Here is a 27,812-nt window from a genome sequence, read left to right on the forward strand (position 1 = left end):
CCTGGGTTTCCCCTGTGTGCGCTGTTGTGCGCACGCGCGTCCCGGGAGTCTTTAAAGGGCCCACGCAGTCGCTACCGGGTCCCCATCGCTGGCCATTGCAAGGTGGGGCCCAGCCACAGTGGGTGGGCAAGCCCGGGGGAACAAAAGGTTTTTTTGTTTAAATCACCACTTGCGCACCAGAGAGTGGCAAGGGGAGAGGAGGAGGCAGGAGGCAGGAAAACTGGCCCGGCTCCCATAGACTCGATGTGTGGCCCTGGGCCTCGGTCAGGAGTGGTGGTGGCATTTGAAGGGCTGGGACAGCATCAGGTGATGCGTGACCAGGAGGACAGGGCAAATTGGTGCTGTAAGTGGGGCCCAGGGGTTCCAGTCCTGAGGCTGCCTCCCACCAGCATGTGGCCTTTGGCAAGTGACTTCCTCTCTTTGAGCCACCTGTTTCTGAAGTGTAAAGTGAGCCTGCTATTACAAAGCATGTGCCACATGGGGCTGAACAGGGGGAAAGGGTCGTCAAGTCCGTGGGGCTTCCCTGGTGGCTCAGTGGTAAAGAATCTGCTTGCAATGCAGGAGACCTGGGTTCAATCCCTGGCTCAGGAAGAGGCCCTGGAAGAGGGTATGGCACCCCACTCTACTATTCCTGCGTGGAGAATCCCATGGACAGAGGAGCCTGACGGGCTGCAGTCCATGGGGTCGCAGAGTCAGACAGGGCTGAGTGACTAAGCAGCAGCAATCAACTCCGCTAGGCGGCACGGAGCCTGTTCTGGAGGTGGATTATTCCTGTCATCACCAGAGGCTGATTTCACACTGGAAAGTGGGTTTCTAGGTTAAAAGAGTTTGAGAAACCGAGGCCTAGTTCACCCTCCCTCCAGCACCTTGGAGATGTATATTAGCATATTATTTACACATGGATTTAATATGCTAAATCATATTAGCATATTAAAGGTTCTGAAAAGTCCTGCAGGGGAGATGTGCACGCGTGCGTGCTCAGTCACTTCAGTTGTGTCCGACTCTCTGCAACCCCATGGACTGTAGCCCGCCCATGGGGATTCTCCAGGCAAGAATACTGGAGTGGGTTGCCACACCCTCCTTCAGGGGATCTTCCCAAGCCAGGGATCGAATGCAGGTCTCCTCCACTGCAGGCGGATTCTTCACCATCTGAGCCACTAGCGAAGCCCAAGAATATTGGAATGGGTAGCCTATCCCTTCTCCAGAACTTTCCAACCCAGGGATCGAACCCACATCTCTTAGGTCTCCCGCATTAGCAGGTAGGTTCCTTACAACTAGTGCCACATGGGAAGCCCATAGGGAAGACACCCTTCCAGATCAGCTAAGTTTTTGTTTGTTTCTGTTAGCATCCCAAGGGACAAACGGGACTTCAGGACATACTGAGTCCTAATTTGTGTTGCAAGTGGGGAAACTAAGTCTCCTCTCCCCACTGGGCGTCAGTTTCCCCATCTGCAACGGGTTTGCGGCAGAGCCGGAACTGGGATCCAGACCTGCCCTGGAGTCGCTGGGCCTCACGTCCTAACTGGTCTTAGTCCACCGCGTTGAGCTGGGCTCCAGAGGGGAAAGACCCCAGGGAGAGAGAGAAGCCCTCATTTGAGAAGTTGGGATGATGTCCTTATTTTGAAAATGAGAAAGGTGAGGTTCAGAGGAGGGAGGCAACTTGCCTGAGGGCACGCAGCAGCTAGGTCCTAGACTCCCCAGAGGCAGAGACTCGTTTTTCACCTGTGGGAGTGGTAATGGTGGGGTTGCCTCGGTCTGGAGCTTCAGCCTCACCTCTTGGGGAGCTCACCCGAGGGGCTCCTCCTGGACCGAGGCACCGGATTCCAAGCTTCCCTAAGGCCTCCTTCTCTGAGGAGGCTCCTGGGTGTGACTACAGCAGCCTCTGGTGGCCAGTCTACACAACCAGCTGCCCCACCCTGTAGCAGCCAAAGGCAGATCTGTGGGATCCAGTGAGTATATCCTAGACTGTGGGGTTCTCAGATAGAGCCGGAGGCTCTCTGATGTCACGGAGAACCTTGAGATGCAGAGACAACTCTGAGCTCAGATATGGGGGCCTGGGTATGAGTCCCAGCTCCACTTAACCTGTCCTGTTTTCATCTGTTAGAAACCATCAACAGCCTGTGGAAAAAAAGAGAAAGTCCTTGTGCTGTGGAAAGGTCAGACAGCTAAGACTGAAGAAAAAACAAACACACACAATCCTGCCACCTCTCAGCAGGGGTCTCCTTCTAAGACAGAGGGTTCAAATGCTGAGTCCACCACATCCAGGCAGATGCATTTACTTCATTGAGCCTCACTTTCTTCATCTGTAAAATAGGCAGAAAACTTTGTTCTTGTGTCTTCATGATTTTGGCAGAGTAACAGGAGACCCTGATTCATTGGTATAGATGAGGGGAAAAAATTGCTATCTCAATCATAAGAAACCCTAAGGTAGGGTGGCTCCAGAGTTGCTTGATTCAGTAGCACAATGGTGAGATCAAGGACCCGTGTCCTTTTCTTCTTTCTGCTCCACTAAGCCCCTTCATGGTCACAATACGGCTGCTACAGTTCCAGGCATCACAACCAGTCCTGATGGGGCCCAGTGAAAAAGAAGACAGTGTTTCTTATATTTCTCTTATTTCCCCCAAATTCCTCCTCCTTCAGCACTTTCTCTTTTGTCTCACGGTCCAGAACTCATTCACGTGGCTATTTCTATACCAGTACCCAGTAAAGGAAATAGAATCACAGTGGTGGGTGTGCCTGGGGAAAACCCGTGATTGTCGAGCAGAGTGGAGAACTCTGAACAAAATGAGGTGCTGTGAATAAGGAAGAGAGTGTGACTTCCAGAGAGGCATCCACACCAATTCCTAAGCGCTCACAATAGTTCTGAGATACAAACGCCAAACACGGAGCACCGCACCTAACACACGGAAGATGCCTTACATGTGCTCATTTGTCCCCTCCTTTTCGTGTTTCCCTCCAAAGTCACAAGACTCCCAGTCTGGCCTCTCCTGACCCAGCCTCCTGCCCGCCTTCCCTGGGGCCTGGGTTTCTACTGCCCAAGGCGGCTTCTACTCTGTCCTCTGGCTCCATCACCACCACCTCCTTTTGTTTCTGTCCCAAAAGCTTGGGATGAACAAGGATCTCCTCATTGTTCCCCAGGACTTCAGATTCCTACAAAATAAAAGCGGGAGGTGCTTGCTTCTCATGCAAATGCTTTCACCAAGGAGTCAAAAATTAATAACAGCATGAACAGAGGCCTGGAGTATTTAACCACTCCATCCAAACAACCAAAATGATCTGAATACACCGTTATCCAGGCGAGGTGTAGAAAATTGACTGCCGACTACGACATTATTACATCGGAAATGTCAGGAGCATGTGAAAGCCAGGGGGAGATGAACAGTGTGGTTGAAAATGGCTTTTGATTTAAAAAAAAATTCCCAGCATTCATCTAAAACAATAATAACAGCTAATAATAACAGGGCATGTAATAATGAACTATTCATAGGCATAAGAGGTAATTGTTCAATTAAGATCCGAGAGTTTCTGAGACTGTCTTTTCTGATGGGGTCCCTTTGTTTTTGACTCTGGTAGCACTAATTATTTCCCAGTAGTGCTTTAAACTTGGGATGAAAAAAGCCCTGCTGTCAAATATGACATACAAGTGCTTTATCATTATTAAATACACACACATGCACATAATAAGAAATCCTTGTTGGAATAAAGTTAGGGGTATGTTCAAACTGACAGTCTCCAGGGTTCACCATTAGCGATAAGAGACAGCCAGGGTCTTCACCCACAGCAGAAGTGATCTGACCTCACTAACTCACCCCTCTAGAGGTCAGGGTGTTTTCTTTGGCACTAGGATTGAATGCCTGGGTTCAAATCCCACCTCCACCACTTACCAGCCAGGTGCCCTGGGCACAAGTCTTCCCCTCTCTGAGCCTCTTTCCCCATCTATAACATGGGGTGCAACGGACATTCAGGTTTTTGCAGCCTGACCAGGTTCCAGTTACTCTTTTTTTTATTGTCTGTATTCGTTAGCCATTGCCACAAAATTGATGCCTTGCACTTGAACAAAATCACGAAAAGTCACTGGCATACAAAAAAAAAAACGAAACCCAGTTTTTGGTCCCACGTCAGTTGGGGACCCTCTGATTCCTCTGAGGCTTGCCTGGGATGACACAGCTCTGTTCCACGTACCTCTCATCTTCCTGGGTGCTGGCCTCGGCAGGTCTGCTAACACCCCATTGGTTACAAGTCCTGCTCTGCCCACAGTGGAAGGACAAAGTGGTACTGGGAAGGAATGGCTCAGGGGGAGAGTCAGGGCCATTGCTGCAATCTAGCGCAGGCATCAGCGTTCCAACTTTCCTCAGGATCTCTCTCCCCAACCTCAGTCCCTGTGGTCCTCGAGAAGTTACATCATCCCTGGTTCTAGCTCTGCCTTTCAGAGATTCTGAGCCTCAGGTTTTTCTCCATAAAGAGAGATTTAAGGCCTGTTAAGAAGGCCTTAAAAGCTCAGAAGCATCAAACAGAGACCACACCATAATCAGGAGGGATGTTTTCCTCTAAGCAATTCTATGGCCAATGTGTCCCCTGAAAATATTTTGACCTACCACCAGTTCACGCCCTGTGCTTTGAAGGACATTGACAAAAGTTATCATTAGGATCTTACATGAACAAACAAAATCTCAACGTCTGGAAAATATTTGAAATTCCCCTGAAACAGCTTTTGAAAACCTTTCAGAAAATCAACACCCACACCATCAAATTATTTAGAAAATCACAATTGAAAAAGTTGCTATCTATTTAGCTAAAAATGTTCCCAGAGGAAAAGTCATAGCCTACAATGATTTCATTATTTTAAAAGAATGCATTCTGCATTCACCTCAATAATTTATGGAATCTTTTCGAGTTAAGAGGGTGTTTTGATTTTGTGGGCCAACCCATCACAAAACTCCTAGAGAAATGACCTCCTTATGGCCCCAGGATGTCACAGTCTTGTTCCGTGACAATGCTGCCTGCCTTCCAGTGGAAAGATGGGGTGGTGGGGAGCGCATCTGGCTACAAGGCAACAGTGGCTTCCACATCCTCCTTTCCCACAGAACCGAGACCGGGCTGGGGAAACTTCCTTTCTCTATAATGCTTTCTGCTGCTTTAGGACAACTGCTGCTTCCAGCCTGCTGACTGGCTGAAGCATGGGCCACATGACACAATTCTGGCCAGTAACACAAGAGGGAATGTTGGCTGGGGGACTTCAGGGAAAACATCTCTCTCATAGAAAGACACAGGAAGTACCATTTCTCCTTCATCTGGATGCCCCTGAACAACAAAAATGTGAGTGGCTCGGTCGTGTCCGACTCTTTGCAACCCCATGGATTCTAGCCTTCCAGGCTCCTCTGTCCATAGAATTCTCCAGGCAAAAATACGGGAATGGGTTGTCATTTCCTTCTCCAGAGGATCTTCCCGACCTACCAATCGATCCTGGGTCTCTTGTATTACAGGTGGATTCTTTACCATCTTAGCCACCAGGGAAGCCCTGGATGCCTCTGAATCTGAGTGAAATGCCTGAAATAGTGGCTCCATCTTGTGTCTTTGATGGAGACCCTGGCTTCTCTGGTGGCTCAGACAGTAAAGAATCTGCCTCCAACGTGAGAAACCCAGGTTCGATCCCTGGGTTGGGAAGATCCCCTGAAGGAGGGCATGGTAACCCGCTCCAGTATTCTTGCTTGGAGAATCCCCATGGACAGAGGAGCCTGGTGGGCTACAGTCCATGGGGCCACAAAGAGTCGGACATGCCTGAGCGATTAAGCACAGCACATACGAGGAAAAAGCCAGCACACCTGGTGGGTGGTGACTAGCACAGTGCCTGATAAATGCTTGAAGGAATAAATGAGCTGGCGGAACACTTAATGAATCACAGAGACTGCATTAACCAGCCTTACTGCCCTCCCTAACTTGGGACATCTTGCTGAGATAATAAATATTCTTTTCTTCAAGCCAACATAAGTTTTCTGTGACTTGCTGCCCCAAACACGTAAATGTATGAACACCACAACCACAATTCTCTCTTCTTTGAAAAGCCCAGGGAATCATTGACCTTCACAAAGTCTGCGCCCATTTTACAGATGAGGACACCGAGTCTCAAGAGTTCAGGACCTACCTACCATTCCCCAGAAGGCTTGGCTCAGCCGGGGAGGGTATCCCATCCCCTGGGATAGAATTGGCGCAGGCATGACACGCGACCCAAGTCCATCCAAACAGAATGGCGCTTGGGACCTCCATTAAGAATGCTGGAGGGATTCCCTGGTGGCTCAGAGGTAAAGAATCCGCCTGCCAACGCCAGAGACACGGGTTCCATTCCTGTCTGGGAAGATCCCACATGCCACAGAGCAACTAAGCCCGTGCTCCGCAACAAGAGAAGCCCCCACTAACCACAACTCGAGAAAACCTGTGCAGCAACAAAGACCCAGCACAACCGAAGATAAATAAGTAAAATTATTTTTTTTAAAAAAATGCTGGAATGAGGAAGCAAGTAGCCTTGGGAGAAGCTGGGTCATCCGTGGACCACAAGGGCAGCCCATCAGCCCCCCGAAGCCAACGTAGAGGGAGATGGAAAGAATGGGTCTGTGGGAAGGTTGGCGCCCCCTAGCCACCCTCAGTGGTAATACAAGGAGTCTCCCCTTCATTCTCAGATAGCTGAGCCTACTCCCATCCTTCAAGTAATTGACATCCTTCTAACAGACTGGGGACATGGAGGCCCAGAAAAGTAAAGTGACCTTTTGCCACTGTTTGGGCAGAGGGTGCAAAGCCGGGTCTTCAGACCCCACGCCCTGTGTATCTCCCACAGCAGCTGTCCTTGGCCAGGTTCTCCAGAGTCCCAAGCTCATCTCAACTAAAGCTTCAGAAGGGTCCTAAGACAGGGTCTGAGCCAGGACCGGGAACCTGGAAGGTCAGAGGGAAACCGGTTGGCTGTGGATTCATCCAGGGTGGAGCAGCAGGATCGGGTATTTGGGGGGCCCCTTCTCATGCCCAGAGGCTTGGAGCTGCCCCAGGGCTGGATCAGCAGTGGGGTATGACCCTGGGGAGATGGGCGGCCCTCGGAAGGGAAGCGGGTCGGCCTTCAGCTCCAGCTCACGTTCACGGCTCCGCTGGTGTGTGGTCCCAACCAAAGGCTCTCTCTCGACTCCAGTGGGCCCTGCTGTCCTTATTAGGGTTGCTCTCACCCTCACCGTCACCCCACTGGACACCAGATGGCTCACCCACCTCCGTGGCTGTCGTCTCCGCCTCTGCTCTGCGCCTCCCAGCTGCTTGCCTACTCCCCCCGAACCCGCATCACTCTGCCATGAGTTTTATACCATCTTCCCACTGGCATCATTTTTCCCCACCAACGTCATCACCTCTCCCAGCACCTCCAGAGGCTTAACTGTCTCCCCACAGCACCATTATGCCTCCACCAGTACCCTCTCCTCCTCACTCCCTTCATCTCTACCACCCCATCACACCCCAAGCTCTCCCCATCTCAGTCACCACTGCCCCCTGAGTCCAGCCCCTCCAACCATCACCCTGAACACCGCCTTGGTCGTAACTCCTGCCCCACCTTCTTATCCCCACCCTACACCCAACCACAGAGGTATCTCTTCACTCACCCGTCTCCGTGCTGTCTTCCCCCCATGCCTGCTACCACTCCCAACCATCTTCCCTACCGTCTCCACCATCAATGAACATTTATTGAGCACCGACAATCCCAGACCCCCAGACAGAACGCACAGAAGGCACAGCCCCGCCCCGGGGGCCTGACCCCTCATCAGAGCCACAGCACTTCAGCCCAGGGTGGCCCGTGCAGCCGGCCCTGCACCTGGGATGGGGTCCTGGGGCCCCGGCCAGGCTCCAGTTCTGGGCGGGGGGTTGGGCCACTTTCCTGAGAGCAGAGCAAATAAATAAATGAAGAGGCGGGGGCTGAGTCCTGGTGGGTGGAGACCCTGGTGTCCCTTACTGTGACTCCATGGGAGTGAGACAGGCGACCAGGCGTCCTATGCCCAGGCCAGGGAAGTGGGGCTGGGGGGGGCGGGCAGGAACCTGGGGACCAGAGGGTCCTGGGGCCTCCCCAGCATCTCTGCCCGGCCCTCACCTCTGGGGGTCGAAGGAGGGTATGGGGGGGCACACCCTGGTAGGTGGCACTTCTGAAATGCAGCTGGACTGGAAATGGGCAGCGGAGGGGACCCTGCTCCTGCTCGCAGGGCCTAGAGTGGGGCGTCGTCAGTCCTCCACTTGCGGGGGTAACTCGGCTGGTGGCCATCGCAGCTGGGGTTCCCCACATTGTCCAGAGGCACCACCACCTCGTTAGGGTTGGAATTCTTGTTCAGTTCCACCACGCGGGGCACCACCGAGGACCAGCGATCTGTAGTGAGAGTGGGGGAGTGCGGGGTGAGGGTGGCCAGAGAGTGCATAACATATATATTGAGCACCTTTGGTGTATCAGGCACTCAGCAGTGCTCTAAAGGAAAAGGAAAGTGAAGTCGCTCAGTCGTGTCCGACTCTTTGCAACCCCATGGACTGCAGCCTACCAGGCTCCTCCGTCCCTGGGATTTTCCAGGCAAGAGTACTGGAATGGGTTGCTATTTCCTTCTCCAGGGGATCTTCCCGACCCAGGGATCGAACCCAGGTCTCCCACATTGTAGGTAGACACTTTACCGTCTGAGCCACCAGGGAAGTCTGTGCTCTAAAGGGGGAGGTGTATTATCCCCGTTTTACAGAGGTAGTAACGGGTTCAGAGAGGTCATGGAGCCCGCCTCGGAACACAGGAGTAAAATGAAAGAATCAGGATTCAAGCCTGGGTCAGGAGGCCTGCAAGTCTAAGGTCTCCCGGCTGTGCTTGGCTGAGTGGAAGCGAGGGCCCAGGCTGCCACTGGCAGCAGAGGAAGCTCGGCGGCCAGCCCATCACAGCCTCCCATCCTACAGACGTGAAAACTGAGTCCCAGGGAAGGGACAGGACTGCTCCAAACAAGCCGGTGCTGAGGATGACCAGGGCTTCCCCTCTGCGCCCCTCAGTCCCCCCACACCTCCCCTGAGCACCCCCACTCACCCCTCCGGAGGCGGCCCACGGTGTGTGAGAAGCCGTAGTAATGGTAGCTCTCGTTCTTGCCTGGGTCCTCGTTAATGATGCCCAAGTTCTGGTTCCAGTGAGACCAGTTCACCTCGTCCACCCTGGTGGGGCCACAGCGGACACAGGGTCAAGGAGAGCCCCCAGCCCAGAGACAGAACCCCTTCCCCACCCCCAGGCAGCCTCCAAGCTCCAGCCTTCCAGCACACCCTCCTACACTTTTTATTCTTTTTTTAAATAAAAAAAAAGGTTATTATTTATTTTTATTTGGCTGCACCAGGTCTTAGTTGCAGCACTTGGGATCTAGTTCCCCAACCAGGGAACCCACGTTCCCTGCATTGAGAGCGCAGAGTCTTTGCCACTAGACCACCAGTAAAGTCCTTGTTTTGTTTTTTTTTAATTTCTGATAATATATATATAGATAGATAGATAAAACATAAAATTTGCTATTTCACTTTTTCTTCTTCTTCTTTTTTTTTTTTTTTTTGCCTCTATACTCAGCTTGCAGGATCTTAGTTCCCTACCCAGGGATGGAACCTAGGACCTAGCAGTGAGAGCTTGGAGTCCTAACCACTGGCCCACCAGGGAAGTCCCTCACCCACTTTAGAGCATACAATTCAGCGGCATTAAATACATTCCTAAGATTGTGCGGCCATCACCACTACCTAGTTCCAAAACCTTTTCATCACCCCAAACAGAAATTCTGTACCCATTAAGCAGTAGCTCCTCATCCCCCTTCCCACCAGCCCCCGGCAGCCTCTGTTCTACTTTCTGTCTCTATGGATTTATCTATTCTGGACATTTTGTGTTAAATAGAATCAATCAGTATGTGGCCTTTGTGTCTGGCTGCTTTCACTTAGCATCAGGTTTTCAAGATCCATCCACAATGTAACCTGTATCAGTACTGCATTCCTTTTCACGGCTAAATAGTACCCCATTGCCTGCAAAGACCTTATTTATATGTCTATATTTATCCATTCATCTGTGGATGGACATCCTCTTTCTTGACAGTCTCACTCTTATTATTGAGACATCCTCATAAAGTCAGTTTATACCCTCTTGGGCCCAAGTGGGCTCGAGATAATTTTTACTGTTTTAAAATATTTATTTGGCTGTGTTGGGTCTTAGTTGTGGCACGTGGGATATGTGATCTTCATTGCAGCATGTGGGATCTTTAATTGTGGCATGCAGGATCTTGTTCCAGGACAAGGTATCCAACCCGGGCCCCCTGTGTTGGGAATGAGGAGTCTTAGCCACTGGACCACCAGGGAAGTCCAATTCTTTTTTTTAAGTTATTTTTATTCAATTTCCGTTTTGTGGGGGGCAAGTGCTATGGGTCAGGACCCAGCAAGGAAGATACATCCTTTGCTCCCATTTTACAGATGAGGAAACTGAGGCTGGTTGAACTTTTCGTCCAAGGTCACAAAGCTGATAAATCACAGTCGAGATTTGAACTTTGGATCCAAAAAAGGGTTGTGCAGTGGGGGCTGTCATGGTGGAAACTGACTTTGCCTGATTCCAAGCATGACGCTGATGCTCCATGCTGGCAACCACGTTACACAGAGTGAGTCCTCGTAAAAGACAAGATTCACCCAGGGGCTCCCCGGAAGAAGCTGGCACTCCCCGTGCATCTGGGTAACGTCCCAAGCCCTGGAAGCTGCTGATAACTCAGTTTCTCCATTTCAATTAAAGCCCTGAGGGGACGGACTTCCCTGGTGGTCCAGTGGCTAAGTCCACACTCCCTATGCAGGGGGCCCAGGTTCGATCCCTCGTCAGGGAACTAGATTCCACATGTAGCAACTAAGAGTTCTCATGCCACAACTAAAGATCCTGCAAGCTGCAGCTGAGGGATCAAAGATCCCACAGGCCACAACGAAGACCCAGGGCAGCCAAGTAAAATTTTATTTAAAAAATTTTTTTTAATAAATATTTTTTTAAAAATTGAAGCCCTGAAACCCATTCCATTGCATCACCAATAGAGGGTGGTGCCATAGGATAAGCATTGCCCCTGAGTCTGCTTCCTCCGGCAAAAGAGAGAGCAGTAATACTGGCTGCTTCAGGGTGTCTGCCCCAATGTGCCTTGGGGGCTGGCCGGGCACATCTCACATGCCAACCTGTCTAATCCACACAGCTGGCCAAGAGCGTGATGCTATCATTGTCCCCATTTCACAGATGAAAACACTGAGGCTGAGAACTGAACCCACAGGATCAGCCAGTGGAACTGCGCTCCAGTCAGGCCCCCGGGGGCCTCAGTGGCTCAGAAGCGGCAATGGGTAGAAAGCATAAGGAGGCCCGGTGGTCTCGCCCAAGCCGGCCTCACCTGAAGCACCACCTGCGGTCTGGAGTGCCGTCCGAGCTCTTGCCCACGGTCACCATCTCGCCGGAGCGGAAGGCCTTCCTCAGGAACACGGGGAAGGAGCGCTCGATGTCCAGGATGGTGGTGGCCCACTGTGGGGAGGGAGGGTGGGCGGGCGGGCGGTAGGTGAGCCGCCCCCGGCCTCGCCTAAAGGTTCTCAAGGCAGGAATGACGCAGACAACCAGGCTTTCTACTCCCGCCACCCCTGCGTTAAAGACTCAAATACCCACAGGCGCCTGGCCGGAGAGAATGAATGAAGGGTCAGCAGCCCGTGCCCCAGGGCACCGGGTGTCCCCTCGGTGCTGGGCGCCCCCAGGGAGAGGTGGGGACTGGGGCAGACCAGGGCGGGCAGGAGACCCCCACCCCTGTAAAGGGGGCAGCCACCTCTCATCCACCCGAGAATGTGGGCCCGCCTTGCTAGGCTTCCAACTTTTCAAGAAAGGCCAGAAATCTGAATTTTTCTATGAAATCTCTCAATTAAAATTTTTTTCCATTAAGTTTTTAAAAAATATATAGTGATGCAAAAAACAAATAAATCTTTGCTGGTCAAATCCAGTCCATGGGCTGCGAGTTGGCGTGTTACAAGTTACGCTCAGCGGGGAAACTGAGGCCTAGGGGAGGAAGCAGTAGGGATAAAGGGTAAAAGCAGGTCCAATGGTCCTGAGACCCAGACCTGGGGGGAGGACGTTGTGGAGTTGTTTTTCCTCACTGCGCCATTTCCTGAAAACATACCAAGTCACAATAAGTGTGGGGGCTGCCTTCTCGGGCCTCGCGGTAAGGCTGCTTATTGGGAACCCCAGTTCTGGAACTGCCTGCAGCCAGGCAGGATGCGACACCCTCCCCCCAGGACCTCTGCTCCCTTCGTTTGCACAGAAACCAGCAGTTCCCCAGTGCGTGCACACCAACCACATCTGCTTGGGTGGGTGGGCAGTGAGAATGGGGAGCCTGGAAGCCACCCCTGGGCTGGTGGAAGCCCCTCTGATCTGATGCTGCTGCTTCCCAGCTCTGGGGTGGCCTGCTCCCATGCCAGCCTGGTGTCTTGGGCCCAGCAGGGGCACAGAAGCTACTACCCCCGGGCTCCGTGTGGAACCCCCACTGAAATGTGAGGCTCTCTGAGCATTTCTGGTGCCAAAAGCGCTCCCTCCCTGGAGCTGGGGGAAGCTGATTGCATTCCGTGAATGGGACTGCAAGGGAAGCTGAGCTGCTGGTCAGGCAAGAAGCCACCTGGAAACAGACCTGCAGGCATCGTCCGTGCCCATTAAACAGACAGGGAAGTGGAGGCAGAACGGGGAGGTGCGGCTCGTGCGGAGCACCGGGCTGAGGAGGCGCAGCAGGCCAGGCGACCCCAGGGGCAGGCCGGCGGGGCGGGCTCACCTGCAGCTTCCAGATGTGCTTGCTCTCCTTGGACACCTGCCCCACCGTCTCCCCCATGAGGGCGATGAGCATGTTAAGGAGCAGCACGAACGTGAGGATGATGTACGTGACCAGCAGGATGATGAAGACCACGGGGTACTTGGTGCTGCTCAGCATCTCCAGGTCGCCCATGCCGATGGTGAGCTTGAAGAGGTCCAGGAGGAAGGTGCTGAAGGTCTCGCTGTCGCGGCATGAGGGGTAGGTGGGCGCCGTGCAGTTCGCGTGGTCCTTGTCGCACACCTTCAAGTTGGCACACGGGTTCAGGAGCGAGACCAGGGCTGCGGGGGGGACGGCAGTGACGGTCACGGAGAGTGAGAGGTGGGGAGCCCCCTTCCCACTTGATGGAAGGGAACACTGAGGCCTGGGGAGGGCGGGGAGGCTGGCCCAAGGTCACCCAGAGTGGAAGCCAAGCCAGTGGTTGAACCTGGGTCCTCCCGCATGCAAAGCCTTTGCTCTTTCCACAAACTCTCATTAACAAGGAAGAGGGTCCCAGGACTCAGTCTAGTGGTACTCAACCGGGGATAATTTGTCCCCCAGGGCACCCTTGGCAAGGTTAGAGACATTTTTGGTGTCACAAGTGGAGGAGGGACACTTTGGGCACCTATTGGGTCAAGACCAGGGATAATGCCAAACACGCCACCATGCAGAGGACCGTCCCCACCGCGGAGAACCGTCTGAGCCCACATGTCAGAGCCAGGCTGAGAGCTGACTGTTCTTAGAGGCCCTGGAAGTCTGGGATGCCAGCATTCCAGGGGCAGACTCATCATGTTCCTGTTTCCCAGCTCACAGCAGCACAGAAAGGAAGGGAGGAAGGTGAGACTAGGTACCAGCCTTGACTGCCCCCAGAGCTGTGCTCACTAAGGCCATCACCCCCTCCAGACGTCAGCTAACTGTGGTGCTCCTCCCTTCCCATGAAGCCCAGATGAAGCCTCTGAGTCCTGCTCCCTTTTGGATCCTGGGCGTCACCCGCCCCCTGGGGACCAGCCCAACAGCTTGATTACCTTCCCCAACCCTGGTCCCGCCCCCACGGCCTGTGCCACTGAGGTCCCAAGGCATCGTGACATCAAGGAGACGCCCTAGTAGAGGCTCTGTAGCTCCTGCCACCAAGAGGGTAGAATCTATTTCCACACTCTTTGATTTTTACTCTTTTTATTTTTTGGCTGTTTGCACAATATATGGGACCTTAGTTCCCAGACCAGGGATTGAAGCCATGCCCCATGCAGTGGAAGCATCGAGTCTTAACCACTGGACCACCAGGGGATTCCCGTTTCCCCACTCTTTGAGTCAGGCTGAGCCTTGTTTTGGCCAACGAGGTGAGACAGATAGTGACACTGTGCCAAGCAGTGACCTCAAACACCTCCGCTCACATCTGGGAACCCTCAGGCCACCGTGTGACCAAGTCCAAGCTAGCTGGCTAGAGATGAGTGACCCCGAGGAAAACAGCAAAGTCACCCCCAGCAGAGGCCACCCCTAACTGCACTCATCAGCTGAGGCCAATCTGCCAACTGAGCACAGACACGGGAGCCCAAATCTGGTCCAGGTCAGCACAAGCACCCAGGAGACCCGTGGACTTGAGCATAATAATATATGGTGGTTGTTTGGGGGAGTTCCCTGGCGGTTAAGACTCCATGTTTCCACTTTAGGGGGCACCGGTTTGATCCCTAGTTGGGGAACTAAGATTCCAATGTTGTAGGACATAGCCAAAAATAAAAATGGTGGTTGTTTAAAGTCACTAAGTTTTTGGGTGGCTTCTTTTGCCAGAGTAGCTAAGATGACAGTTTTACTGTTTCCTAGCTTTTGAACTTGGGCGTGTTATTTAACCTTACTTAAACTAAACCTCAGGTTCCTTAACTGTAAAAGGTCATAAGAAACATACTTCCCTTATAGGCTTGTTGGGAGGATTAAACGAGGCAGGGATGGGAGAGGACTTAGCTCAATGCCAGGCACACGATGAGAACCCTACAAACGCTGGGTATTCTCCTCCACACACCATGGCGGCTGCTCCAGCCCCAGTACCACCCCCGCCAGCCCCACCTGGGCCCCCGGGGCTCACCTGACGCGTAGCCAATCATGAAGAGCACGTAGACCAGCAGGAAGCGGAAAAGGTCTTTGAAGAGGATCTGGAGACCCCGGTGGGAACACGGAGGCAGAGATGAGACACGTGGTTTCTCGCTTTCCCAACTCCTCATCCCACACCTTCTCTCCAGCTCCACCCCGCCCCGCCCCATGTCCAGGCCCTGCCCGCTGCCCCCACACCGCCCCGCAGCCTCGGGGCCAGCGGCACTGTCTGTGCATATGTGGTGTGTGCAGCTCCCTCCAAGGACACACAAGTCCAGGAGCAACCGCCCGCCCCGTACCTTCTGGATCATGATGCTATAGGTCCCCGTCAGCTTCAGCCCGCGGGTGAAGTAAAGCGCATTCATCCAGCCCAGGACCAAGGCAAAGACCATTACAGCCAGGTAGGCCTCGATCCCCGCCAGGTAGAGGGCCGCTGAGACGATCACCAGCACGGAGTAGATGAAGCTGCAGGGCAGCAGAGACCACGAGAGGAGCCAGAGGGGGGAGGGGCTAGTGAGACCCCGGACGGGGGGCAGGCCCCCAACCCTTCTAGGTACGAGGACGTCCTGATGCCACCCAGAAGAGAGACCATGAGACCATGTGGCTTCACGGGGTTCCCCAGCATCCTGTTAACCAGAATCCTCAGTTAACTGGCAACTGGGCTTCCCTGGTGGTCCAGTGGTTAAGAAGCCGCTGGCCAGTGCAAAGGACATGGGTTCAATCCCTGGTCCGGGAAGATGCCACAGGGCAACTAAGCCCATGTGCCACAACTTCTAGCCCATGCTCCACAACAAGAGAAGCCACCACAAGGAGAAGCCTGCACACCACAAGTAGCCCCTGCTCGCCACAACCAGAGAAAGTCTGCATGCAGCAACAAAGACCCAGTACAGCCAAAAAAAAAAAAAATTAATAATTATTTTAAAAAATTAATTGGCAACCAATGTGTGTGTACTTGCCCTGGGGCCCTACCAGAACCCAAAGTGATGTCCTTTGGAGTTGCTACAGGAAGATTCAGCAGTGCTCAGTGAAGATTTTGTGGCTTAGTGAATTTTTTTTTTTTTGGCCCTAACATGTGACATGTGAGATCCTAGTTCCCTGGCCAGGGATCAAACCTGTGCCCCCTGCAGTGGAAGCATGGAGTCCTACCCACCCCCCCAGAATTTTCATTGTTCTCTAACTCTAAGAAAAAGGGAAAATACGTAACACACATGCAGTAATTCATCCTGTGCCCCAGGCAGACATCATTAATCAACCCCAGCACTCTTTCCCACTGAACACAGACACAGCCTTAACATGGGCACTCCTGGCAGCCATTAGCAATCAATCACAAGCATAGGAGGTTAAATTTATTTCTATCCATGGTGCATATAGTGATAACTCTCTAGCAACCAGAATCTTGCTTTAACCAGAGGACTCTTTTACTTGACAATGGCCCGACTTTGGGTACAGGAGCTGATCAGGCTGGGTGAGTTCACTCCTAGTAAGAGTCACACACACCCCCACCACCAAACCTCGAGGATGTCCCTCCCAACCCCACCTTCCTCACTCAGAAGCTGCCACCCCAGGGACCTCTACTCACTAGAGTAGCTGGAAGGAGCCGTCGATGAAGAGAGAGTTCACTCCAGGGCATTTCTTCATGAACAAGTCTTTGATCTGGAGGAGTGGAGGGGGCGGGCGAGAGAGGTGGAGTCAGCAGAAGTGTGGAGCGGACAGTGGAAGGAAGAGAGGTGGAGGGGGCCTTCCCTGAAACTCCAGTGGTTAAGACTAGGCGTTCCCAAAGCAGGGGGCACGGGTCTGAGCCCTGGTTGGGGAAGTTCAAAGTGCCATGGGGTGTGGCCAAACATTAAACAAATTAAAGAGGTGGGGAGAGAGGAGGGTCCAGGCAGGGTGAGGCTGGGGCCAAGCGCTCACGTTGGTGAAAAAGAACAGGATGCCAGTGAAGAGCGTGATGATCTCGCCGGCCAGCCTCAGGTAGTCCACCGTGGTGCGGTAAGGGTATGGCGGCTGGTGGGGGGCGGGCAAGGGGCATGTAAGTCCTCACCCAGCCCCTCCAAATCCAGATGTTCCCCAACAGCCCAAGCCTCCGGGTTCCGTGGAGCCTCCTCCCTCACCCCTCCTCCCCCAGGGGTGGGGGGCACCTTCCCACCCTGTTCCAAACCTTCTCCAGTACCTCCCACAGGGGACCCAGCTGTGCCCCAGCTCCTGCCACGCTCGTGGTCACTCACAGTGCCCTCCAGAGGCTGGTAGTAGGCAGTGAGGGTAAAGATGATCATGGCGCACAGATAGGAGACCACGTTGATGTAGAAGGAGACGGCCCCGAACTTCCGCCACTTGTCCCGCAGGAGTTCGTTGATGGGCTCCACCGCCAGCATCTCGTGGCGGTTCTGTGGGGGAGCAGGGGAGGCAGGGGGTGGACAGGCTGACTCCAATACGCCTTCCCCCACCCTCTGCCCCGAGAGCACTTTCTCCTCCTGACCCGTTCTTCAGTGACACCCAGACTTCTGGGCTCAGCATTTGAGGCTCTGCCCAGTTCTGTCCCAACTTACCTTTCTAGCCTGTTCTAGACTCAGAACCCAGAGCTAGAAAGCTCCTGAAAGAACATCTATTCCTGTGGTCCCCAAATTCTAACCAGTGGATGTTGCCAAGTTGCTGGCACCAAAATCACCTATGGAGCTTGTTAAAACACATAAATCCCTCGGAACTTTCCTGGAAGTCCACTGGTTTAGACTCCGCACTCCCAAGGCAGGGGGCGTGAATTAGATTCCCTGGTCAGGGAACTAAGTTCCTGCATGCTGCAGCCAAAAAATTTTTAGTGAAAATAAATAAATAAACCCCTGGGTTTCAACCTCAGACATTCTGATTCAGGAAGTGGGAACTCAGAAATTTAGCCCCAGGATAAATACTTGACTCACCACAATTTTCCAAGTCTGAACCCAGGACAGACAGCAATAATTGAGTCCCACACAATAGTTCTCTATACAGTTTCCTGGGCAGACACTACCAATCAATCAGAGTTTGCAGCAGAGATGCTAAAACCTACCACCACCCCCAGTTTAAATCAGGTTGGTCACTGATTTGAAAGATGAGGGAAGTGAGCTCCGGTATGAGAAGGCATCTGTCCAAACTCACAGAGCCAGGGCTAGAAGGAAGACCTTCTGTACGCAGGCCCCAGGGCTTTCTGCCCCACTTGTGCAGCATCCTGTCTCTTTAAGGATTTGAGTTTCTTTATCATCAAGGATATGTGCAATGATGCAGTCACAGAGATGCCACTGCAATGTTATTCCTGATAGTTAAGTGCAGAAACAAACTCAAACGACCAAGAATAGAGGAATGGTTAATTAGAATGTGGTACTTTTCCACGCAGCAATGATACTGCAGAAGAATATTTAATGGTGCAGAACGATGTTCATAAAATACTGCTAAGTTAAAAAGAGAGCTTTTAAAAACTTCATATAACAAATGCTAATGATAATAGCTGACACATAATGTTTGCCCTGCGCCTGGCTGTTCATTTGGTCCTCCTAGCAACCCAATGGGAAATGCTCTGTTTTTATCCACATGGTACCAAAGAGGAAGTTGGGACTCAGAGAGGTTGAGGAGTTTGTCCTGAGTCACCCAGCATGTCAGTTACAGCGCCAGGACCCTGAACCAGTCCTGCGCGCCCCTGAAGTCTGGCCCTTACAGTCCTGCCATTCCCCCCATGCCAGATGCCGTTCTGGGCACTTGGCTGGCCTCTTCTGTTGCACCCAGTCCAGACTCTCCGCTCTGGCCCCTCCTGCCCTGTGCCCACCTCGATCTTGCTGTTGTACACCAGGATCTCCAGCACAGAGGTCTCCTCCCCACACGTGTCCAGGGAGGAGAGGTCGTACAGTGAGGAGTACACCGGCCCGTAGGCCCAGTCCTTGAACTTGCGTGACAGGTGCCTGGTGTCCTCGTCTGTCACCTCCCGACGGATGATGTGTTGGAAGATCTGTGTGGGAGGAGGAGGATCAGGGGGTTTGGGGGGGGGTATGGCAGGGGTACTGCCGCTGGGTCACTCACATGGGAGGGACCCCAGCAAATAGTGCCTCCCCAGAGAGCAGGATGGGCGAGGGAAAACATTCACTGAGCACCTGCTGGATGTTTTCCTCACATCACCTGGTTTAATTCTTACCCTCACCATCCTGTTTGACAGATGAGCAAAGAGCATGTGTGCTATGTCGCTTCAGTGGTTTCCGACTCTTTGTGACCCCATGGACCGCAGCCCGCCAGGCTCCTCTGTCCATGGGATTCTCCAGGCAAGAATACTGGAGCGGGTTGCCATTTCCTGCTCCAGGGGATCTTCCCGACCCAGGGATTGAACTCGTGTCTCCTGAGTCTCCTGCATTGCAGGTGGATTCTTTACCGCCGAGCGATTGGGGAAGCCCCCATGAGCAAACAGAGGTTCAGAGAAAAGGAGGATGTTCCCTGAGGCCACACGGCAGGTTAGGGGCTGAGCCAGAAGCCCGGCCACGAAGGGCAGAGGAGTGCTGCAGGGCTGCAGCTCTGGGGCGCAGCCCTCTGTCAGTGGCGGGCCCTGGCTGGTGGGAGTGGGGCGGTGAGCACCCAGCAGGGCTGGGATGAGCAGAGAGGCGCTGCGATGAAGTTGAACGGCCTCGCTGGACAAGAGGGAGCCACAGCAAGCTCTTGAGCTAGAGCATCTGCACTCTGGGGTTGGCCGGATGGGAGGTGGACGTGCACATTAGTAACACATGCCAGCAGCAGCCTCCCCGCACTCCGGGCACACACGTGTGTGTGCGTGTGTGTGTGTGTGTGTGTGTGCGTGTGTGTGTGTGTGTGTGCGTGCGTGGTGACCCAGCCCCGCACTCACCCCGATCTTGCCCGTCTTGGCGGCCATCATGAGGGGCGAGAGGCCGTCGTTGTTGAGCACGGCCTCCAGGTTGCTGTCGGGGAAGAGGCGGGCGCACTTGAGCAGCAGCAGGTCGTACATCTTGGTGACGAACTTGGTGTTCTCGCGGGTGTTGTCGGCGATGGCCACCAGCGCGTGCAGCACCGTGTTGCCGCGCGAGTCCTGGCGCCGCATGTCCGCCTTCTTGTGTGGGTTCTCCGTCAGGTATTTGACGATGTGGGGCTGGTTGGTGCAGGCGGCCAGCGACAGGGGCAGCTCACCTGCGGGGCAGGGGGTCGGGGCGCCGGGTCAGCGACGGGCCCCACCCCCGGGAGACGCCGTGGCGGCGGACACGGCGCCCACGGTCAGTGTGAACAAGCCCTGGCCGACTGCAGCTGTCTGGGGGCGATGCCCCTGGGGAGACGGATGTGGCTACTTGAGGTACGGCCACATCGGAGGCCGTGAGACACTCTTTGAGGGACTGTGTCTCTGAACCCCGAATAACATGTGTCTAAGCGGGGGTAGAAATTTAAAATCTTTCGTGGGTCCAACTGGGCCATGGCAGTGATCCATTTGGACCCTGCATCTGACCATCAGTGCCGGCTTAAGTCAGACCAGAGGATGCGAGTGATAAGGTGTGGGGTGGGTGGGGGACAGCCCCCCACAGCCCTCTGATCCCATCACGATGCCCACTGCACACACGGGACAGCTGAGGCTCAGGCAAGCGAGGTGATGCTCCACTCCTCAAAAGTGAGACCTCAGTGGCCAAGACCAATGAGGCAGCCTGTGGTCAGCGCGGCCCTGGGTGTCTCGGGAGGTGTCAGGGCTGCCAGCACCACCGTGTACCCCCCGCGGCCCCCAGCTTCTGCCCCGGTGCCCCAGCCCCCACCAGGCCCCTCCTCACCGAAGTAGAAGTAGCCGCCCTCGTCCTTGGGCTGGAAGAAGCGGCCCCGCGCCTGGGCATGGACGTCGGCTCCTTGGGCCACCAGCAGCTCCACATAGTGTTTGCAGCGGCGTTCGATGGCGATGTGCAGGGCGGTCTGGCCTGGGAGGGGGTGGGGGACAGTCACTGGGGGGCGGGGGGGACAGTCACCAGGGGCGGGGGGGTGCAGAGCTCTGACCGGGTGTGGGGGGTGCTGGGGCGCAGAAGGTGGAGATCCACCCCAGGGCAACAAGGGGACCTTCAGACGTTCCCGGACGTGGAGTCTCTGAGGCCTGAGGTCCCACACCTGCTGCATCACACCCACAGGAGCTTAGGCTCAAGGGATATCCAACTTGGAGGACCCCAAATGTGGGGACTTTGCAGACTTGTAAGAGCCTTTCACGCCAGAGGAAACAACAGCATTGTGGTCTCACAGGATTTGGGACGCAAAATTCACAGCCTCTGAATCTGACATCCAGGAATCCGAAATGTCAAGGTGGATTCATGGATCTCAGAATTTAGATCCAGGGAGGTGCCTGGGGACACCTCTGCCTTTTCGAGCTGTTGGCTCACAGGACTATTATTACAAAGCCTCAGAGTCTCCAAAACCAGAGCATCTTGGGTCCAGGTTTCCAGGTTCACGGCCCCTTCGGCTCATTGCATGTGAGAACCTTGGAACCCTCGATTCTGGAACTCAAAATTTTAAACTTGGAAGGGGTAGTTATTGTTGTTTTTCAGTCCATTTGTTCATTCATTCGACAACTAGTTCCAGGACATGCTGGCGCTCGCGACCCAGGCTGAAGTGAGGTGTTGCTGGGGGTGAGGAGGGGTTGGACAAGTGAGGAGGGAGCCCCCCTCCCGCCCAACCGGGGCCCCACCTCGGTAGTAGATGTCTCGGAAGGGCGAGTTGATGAATTCCCGCATGTTGCCCGTGCGCTCGGCGATGTCCAGAAGCACGGGAATGGTGTCGTTGCGGCCGTTGCTCAGATTCAGCAGGGCCTTGGGCAGGCAGGTCTTCCCGGTGGACGGCTCTGTGGGGAGACACGTGCAAGAAGAGGAGTGCTCGGCCCGAGGCCCAAACTGCTGGGCAGCGGGGGACAGGGCACGGGGCAGGGAGCCAGAGGTCCTGGCCGCGTTCTCCTTTCTGAGTATGGCCCCCATCTGCTCCCTGACTCCACCCCAGGGTACTGAGAAGGTCAAAGAAACTCAGAGGAGCAGAAGGTCTTTAAAACATGGGAAGCTGCAGCCTGTAGAGAGATGGTACTTACCAAAGCACTTTTTTTAATATGGACCATTTAAAAAAAAAATTATTTGTCTGCATTGGTTTATTTGCAGCAAGCAGGATCTAGTTTCCTGACCAAGGATTAAATCCAGGCCCCCTTCTTTGGAAGGCCAAGTCTTAACCACTGGATCACCAGGGAAGTCCCTGGAGGGGACTTTTAAAAAAATCAGATAAAAAGGGGGAATGCTGGGTTAATCAAAGCCATTTCTTCACTACAGGACTTCTCAGAGCCTTTAATCTGCTAATGAGGACTGGGAACGTCTAAAAACAGACCCAGGAGGCAGCCTTTGCTTGAACACAGATCCCTTACCCATGAAGTGGTTGCACTAGCGCCCCTAGAGGGGAGTAGAGCGAGTGCAGAGTTCCCCGAAGTGGGGGCTGTGAGACATAATCGACAGGAAACTATCTTAGAGGATTTGGGGGCTCCTGCAGAGGCAGCAAATAAAAACAGCAAATGCCCAGGTGTGCAAGGTGTCAGCCCCTTGTCAAACCTCTCCCGTGAAGTCAGTCTCCGTTTGGTACCAAGGGGTCTTTAACACCTCCCCCTAACGCTTGCTAATATCTCTTTGCGATTTTCTTTCCCTTGTATTAATTTTTATGGTGACATGAGTGGATTTATATCTTTAAAAGAAGAGTCAATGAAAAGAGGACTGGCTTTTAACCAGGCACAGGGCAATACAGCCCGATGCAGGAGGGGGCCCGGAACGGGACAGGGGATGGGAGAGGCAGGAGTGGGCTGAGGCGCTCGCTCTGGAGCCTGGGCCCCTGGGGCTCACATCAGGCTTTGCTCCCCACTTCTGATTTGTGTGTGACCTTTTCTCCGCTTCCATTTCCTGTCTCACTACACTGAGCCTACAAAGAGAAATCATAAGCCAATAGGTATCTGTTGATGAGCCCAGCACCAGGTAGGCAGGCATTCTCAGTAATACTGTCGCAGTTATTATCTTACCAGAAATGCTTTCGGGACTCTCCTTAGACGCCACGAATCAGTGGAGAGAATGGGAAAGACCCGCGGACTCACAGGGACCTGAATTCCAGTCCCACCGCCCCTAGGAGTGAAGTTGCTCAGACAAGCCTCATTCTGGCTATTTCTTGCTACATCCCTGGGACCCAGCCCAGAGTCAACAGCAGGTAACTATGTACTGAATAAGAACAGCCTTCAGCTTTCCATCTGCATAAGGTGGGGGCGCCGAACGCTGGCCGCGGCACCTAGGGAGTCTGCTCAGACCCACGAGCCTTGAGGTGGGTCGGTCTGTTTCCTAACTGACAGGGAATTAGAAAATTAGAATTGTCACAACTCTCCATGCTGACCTCACCATCTTTCATTCCCCAAACTCCAACCCAGTCTGCATGTGTCCCCTTCTTAGACACTGATGTCCCTAGCCAGCCAAAACCTCTATCACTCGTCTTCGTCCTGCCTTCTCCCACACCCTCTCCCCCAGCAAGTCCCCACCAGTTTTACCTGTTTCTCCAAGCCCTCCACCACTCTCCATTGCCACCAACCTGGCCCAGCCAGCATCTCTCTCACATGCCCAGGACACCTGCCTGGTTTCCACCAGCCTCTCTGGACATCCTTGAATCCACTTTCCACATAGCAACTGAGTTCACTCTGGTCATGGTCAGCCACAGGGCCTTTGCACATGCCTCTTTTTAACCTTCTCTCTAATCCTTCCCCCACCTGGTTAACTGCAATTCACTCGGACGCAGCTCAAGTGTCACCTCCTCCCGGAAGCTCTCCCAGATTTTCCTGATCAAGTCAAATCCTCCAACACAGCTTCTTTGTGGACACACAGTTACAGGTTGTAATTGTGTATTTGTTTCTGTGATGGCTTGATCAATGTCGGTCTCACATCTGAGGCTGAGAGAAACTTGAGGACAGGGTCAAGTCTGCTTTGTCCATCACTTTTTGCCCCAGGTCAGCACCGCACCTGATGCTTGGTAGGTGCCCAATAACCACTTGTTGAGTAAACACACATTCAGTGAAGGGGAAAGCTGTGCACTGCAAGGAATTCCAAACCACAAGGGCTCAAGCGGTTTATGTAGGATGTGGGACCAACCGTTGATTTGGACTTCCGCAACCCCAGACCCAGGCTGTAGCAGGGTATGGGGCTGCCAACCTGGGTCCTGGGATAAGAAGCCAAGAATAGGCTCAGCCAGAAATCCGGAGTGGTTGCAGTCACAGGACTCCACCACCAGGTGGCAAAGTGGCTCTGCCCACTGGGGAGGCTGGAGCCAGGGGCCCTAAATAAACTGTTCGGTTGGAGGTTGTCAAACTTTTGAGGGGGTGGTCACTGACTCCCTTAAGAATCAATGAGCTCATGAACCTCTGGCTAGAAAAACATGCAGGGGTGGAGCCAGTGTTTGCGGAGCTGGAGACATGCAATTTGGGGATCCTGCTTATGAAAATAAACACACAATTACAAATTCCAAGTTAGGTCCACGGATGTACCGGGGGCCAGAGCAAGAGACAGTCCTGAAGCCTAAGCAGTGGGCCTCGCAGTAAATCCGCCTCTACACCGGCCTTATCCTGTACAATGTCAGGAACCTCCCCCAGCCTGCCTTAGAGCGCCCAACCCAGGCTCACGCAGACCCACCCGCCTGAACTCAGCCTGTGCTCAAAGACCCAGCCCTGAACTCAGGAGAAACGAGAAGTCTTGGCAAGTCCAGGCTGGCACTGCTCTGCCCGCCAAAGGCAAAGCACCACGATTTCTTTTTCGCGGGGGCTCCCTCCACTCCAAGCCTCCCCACTTTTGCCTGATGAACTTGAGGGGCTAGGTGGGGCCATTTGGCCATGGCTTATATGTGGTTGATCTCCAAATGAGATTCGCAGCATCAAGGAGACCTTCTGAGAGGAGAGGGGGACCCCATCCCCCCCACAACTCTAAGCTCATACCCCAAACAAGGCCATACCATCTGCACCCTGGCTGGGCAGCATGAATGAACGCTTTTTGTAAGTTCGGTAATTCTCTTCTGATGGACACAGTGCATAGTATCGTTTTGGTGTTCAAAGAGTCTGGCTGGTAAAGGTATGTGTGACAAACACTGCAGACCCGGTCAGCCTATTTAGGTGCTTACTTTGCTTGAAATACCTAAAGTCTCCAAATACCTGATCTCCCTGGAGCTTTGTCAGCCCTGTTACTGTGGCCAGCCCACCTGAGCCAGGCCCTCCTTCCTGGCAGGTGCCACCACTCTCGACATTTTATACTGATTTGTGGGCTCACCTGGCCAATTAATGACAGCTCACCTGGTCCCTGGCACACAGCACGGGGCTGACTAGGGTGGAGGGGTTCACAGGCTACCCCCTTGATGTGCAGAGAGACCGGGGCAGCAGAGGGAGCCAGCGCCCTGGGCAGATGTTTGAGCCTGGACGAGGCCGGAGGGAGCTGTCTGGGCTACGCCCCAGGGCAGTGGTGACGGGGCTCCAGCCTACAGTGGGGAGCCAGAGAACTGGGCAGGGGCGGGGCTCTCCCCTCCAGAGCTCCCCCAGACAGGACAGGGGCTTCTGGGACCCTGGCTGTCTTGTGCTCAACACTATGGGATTCTCCGTCTGCAGAGGCCAGGGCTACGCTATGACTATTCCCCAGGGTACAGATGAGGAAACTGAGGCTCAGAGAGGCCAAGGATCCCTTAAGTGGTAGAGGTGGTATCTGAGCCCAGGTGTGTAGACTCTGGGCTTCCTTGGTGGCTCAGATGGTAAAGAAACAGCCTATAATGGGACCCTGCTTACCTATGACACTTTCCATAAATAAAAGCTGAATGAATGCAGAAAGGTAGCCAAGGCCCAGAGAAGTTAAGTAATATGGGAAAGGACACACAGGGCTAGACTCCCTGTCCAGTGCTCTTCCTGGCTAGTGCAGCCCACTGACCCAAGAGAAGATGCTGACGGGAAAGGGGGCCCCCGATGCCAGGCCTCCCCCAACCTCCAGCGGGCCCGCCTGCTATTCCTGAGTGGCTCACCCCGGAACTCCTCGTCCGTGAGGCGCTTCTTGTGGGTCAGCAAGAAGGGGAGCAGCCCATCCAGGTCAGCAGTGGAGCCCCGGGACACGATGTCAAAGAGGATAGGCCGGTTGAAGACTTTGAGGATGGGAGGCGGCTGGGGTGCGGGAGCTTTGGAGCTCTGTGGCTGCTTCCTGAAGGGGGAGGAAGCGGGGTGATAGGAGGGCTCATCCCCTGCCTACCCTCACGGTCTCCAGCCTTAGAGGCCGGAGGATTGTTGGGGAGGGTAGCTGGAGCCCTAGGGAGGGGCCAGGCTGAGAGGGGAGAGACATTTAGAGACACAGAAGAATGTTTTACCCCAACAGTCTACTTTGCACCTACTGTGTGCTGGGTGGAAACAGACAGAAAGAAGCTCACAAGGTCCCCACCCATCTATCCATCTACCTTTCCATCCATCCATCCACCCATTCATACATCCAACCATCCACCCATTCACTCACCCATCCATCTACCTATCCATCCATCTACCCACACTCCCACCCCTCTACCCATCCACTCACCCATCCATCTATCCACCCACCCACCCACCCATCCATTCTTCCATCCCTCCCCGCACCCACCCACCCACCCATTCACCCACCCATCCACCCATCCATCCATCCATTTGTCATTTATTAAGTGCTTAATAAGCCAGAGACTGAAAGAGAAAAAGATACTAAGGACAGAAAGGAGGAATACCAGACTAAAAGATAAAGCAACTCTATCATTTATTCAAATCATTCACTGCTTGATTTATTCATTTAACAAACATTTGAGACAAATGAGGCCGTGAACACAGATGCTTAGTTCAAGGCCCCACCACAGTCAACACTGATAAATGTTAGCTGCTGTTCCTGTCATTATTTAGTGCTACTGGGTGTCCGGAGCCTGTAAGTGTGGAAGAAATGCTGAGCTACAGAGGCGGGTGGAGAAAGAATAAGGTGGAGTGGGCTGGGGGAGGAGAAGTGATGGAGAAGGAAAGAAGGGCAAAAACAGACAGTCATTCAGCCATTCAATAAGCATTCATTGGGCACCTACTGTGCGCCAGGTTTTGAGAGACAGAGAGCTGGCGCAGAGCTGGCCCCGGGGCACCGTGCGGGCAGGGATGCTCTGTGTCACATCCTCACCCACCCAGGGCCCAGCACATATGGGGGTGGGGGGCAGGAGGAGCCTGTGAAATGAAGACAGAACGGACAGGAGAGGGGGGGACAGGGAGTGCGAAGGGGAGAGTGGAGGGCAGCAGAGAGGGAACCAGACGGAGGAGGCGGGGCCGAAGGGCGAGGGGTCACCGAGCTGTTCCTCTGCCCGGGCCCAGACCTTGCACCCCAGGACAGGGCCTCCAGCGATGGGGCACCAGGGAAGGGAGAAGAGGTGCTTCTGGACATCAGAGTTGGGGGGCACATAGGCTAGGGCAGCCCCATTTCATCTGCTCCTGAACTGTGAGCTTTGAGCCAAAAAATGAAAAGAACACCCTCGCCCCGCCCCCGTCCTCACTGAGGCAGCCTTCGGGGTCTCTGAAGACCTCAGCTGCTCAGACGCATCACCCCCCCAAGTCCTCTGCAGCCCCTCCAAAGCCATCAGCCCTGGCTGTCTGAGGTAGTGGTGGGGATGACGGCCTGAAGGAGGGGGAAAGGGAGACGAAGAGCCCACCAGCTTCCAATGCGACCTTCCAAGGGGATCGGGCACCGGGGCACCTTACTGCCCTGGGCCTGTCTCCACTTCTGAGTGGAGGTTACAAAGTTCATCCTGCAGCTCGCGGACTGTGCTCCTTGGAGACCTCGAGCCCCTCCAGCCTCCACCTGGAATGTTGTTCATCGTGTCTAACTCTTTTCGACCCCATGGACTGCAGCACACCAG

The 27,812-nt window shown here is 53.9% G+C and overlaps 1 protein-coding gene across 3 annotated transcripts in view; it reads right to left on the minus strand.

Annotated features, from left to right (window-relative positions):
* Positions 1-7,624: 7,624 nt before the first annotated feature.
* The window catches only part of TRPV4 (transient receptor potential cation channel subfamily V member 4), a 42,502-nt gene continuing 22,314 nt past the window's right edge, over positions 7,625-27,812 (minus strand). For 2 of the 3 annotated variants that reach the window (XM_065904725.1, XM_065904726.1), the window contains 14 exons: positions 25,938-26,110; positions 21,577-21,729; positions 20,681-20,821; positions 19,759-20,057; positions 18,700-18,879; positions 17,135-17,293; positions 16,821-16,913; positions 16,489-16,562; positions 15,209-15,374; positions 14,905-14,971; positions 12,813-13,129; positions 11,403-11,530; positions 9,065-9,186; positions 7,625-8,380 (listed from right to left, as the gene is read on the minus strand). In XM_065904725.1, the coding sequence (XP_065760797.1) occupies positions 8,223-8,380; positions 9,065-9,186; positions 11,403-11,530; positions 12,813-13,129; positions 14,905-14,971; positions 15,209-15,374; positions 16,489-16,562; positions 16,821-16,913; positions 17,135-17,293; positions 18,700-18,879; positions 19,759-20,057; positions 20,681-20,821; positions 21,577-21,729; positions 25,938-26,110 (2,230 nt within the window). In that variant the 3' untranslated portion in view covers positions 7,625-8,222. The remainder of the gene's footprint in view (positions 8,381-9,064; positions 9,187-11,402; positions 11,531-12,812; positions 13,130-14,904; positions 14,972-15,208; positions 15,375-16,488; positions 16,563-16,820; positions 16,914-17,134; positions 17,294-18,699; positions 18,880-19,758; positions 20,058-20,680; positions 20,822-21,576; positions 21,730-25,937; positions 26,111-27,812) is intronic. The other variant, XM_065904724.1, reaches the window with a different exon arrangement.

The sequence above is a fragment of the Muntiacus reevesi genome, chromosome 13 (genome assembly GCF_963930625.1).
Source record: "Muntiacus reevesi chromosome 13, mMunRee1.1, whole genome shotgun sequence".
In the NCBI taxonomy this organism is placed as follows: domain Eukaryota; kingdom Metazoa; phylum Chordata; class Mammalia; order Artiodactyla; family Cervidae; genus Muntiacus; species Muntiacus reevesi.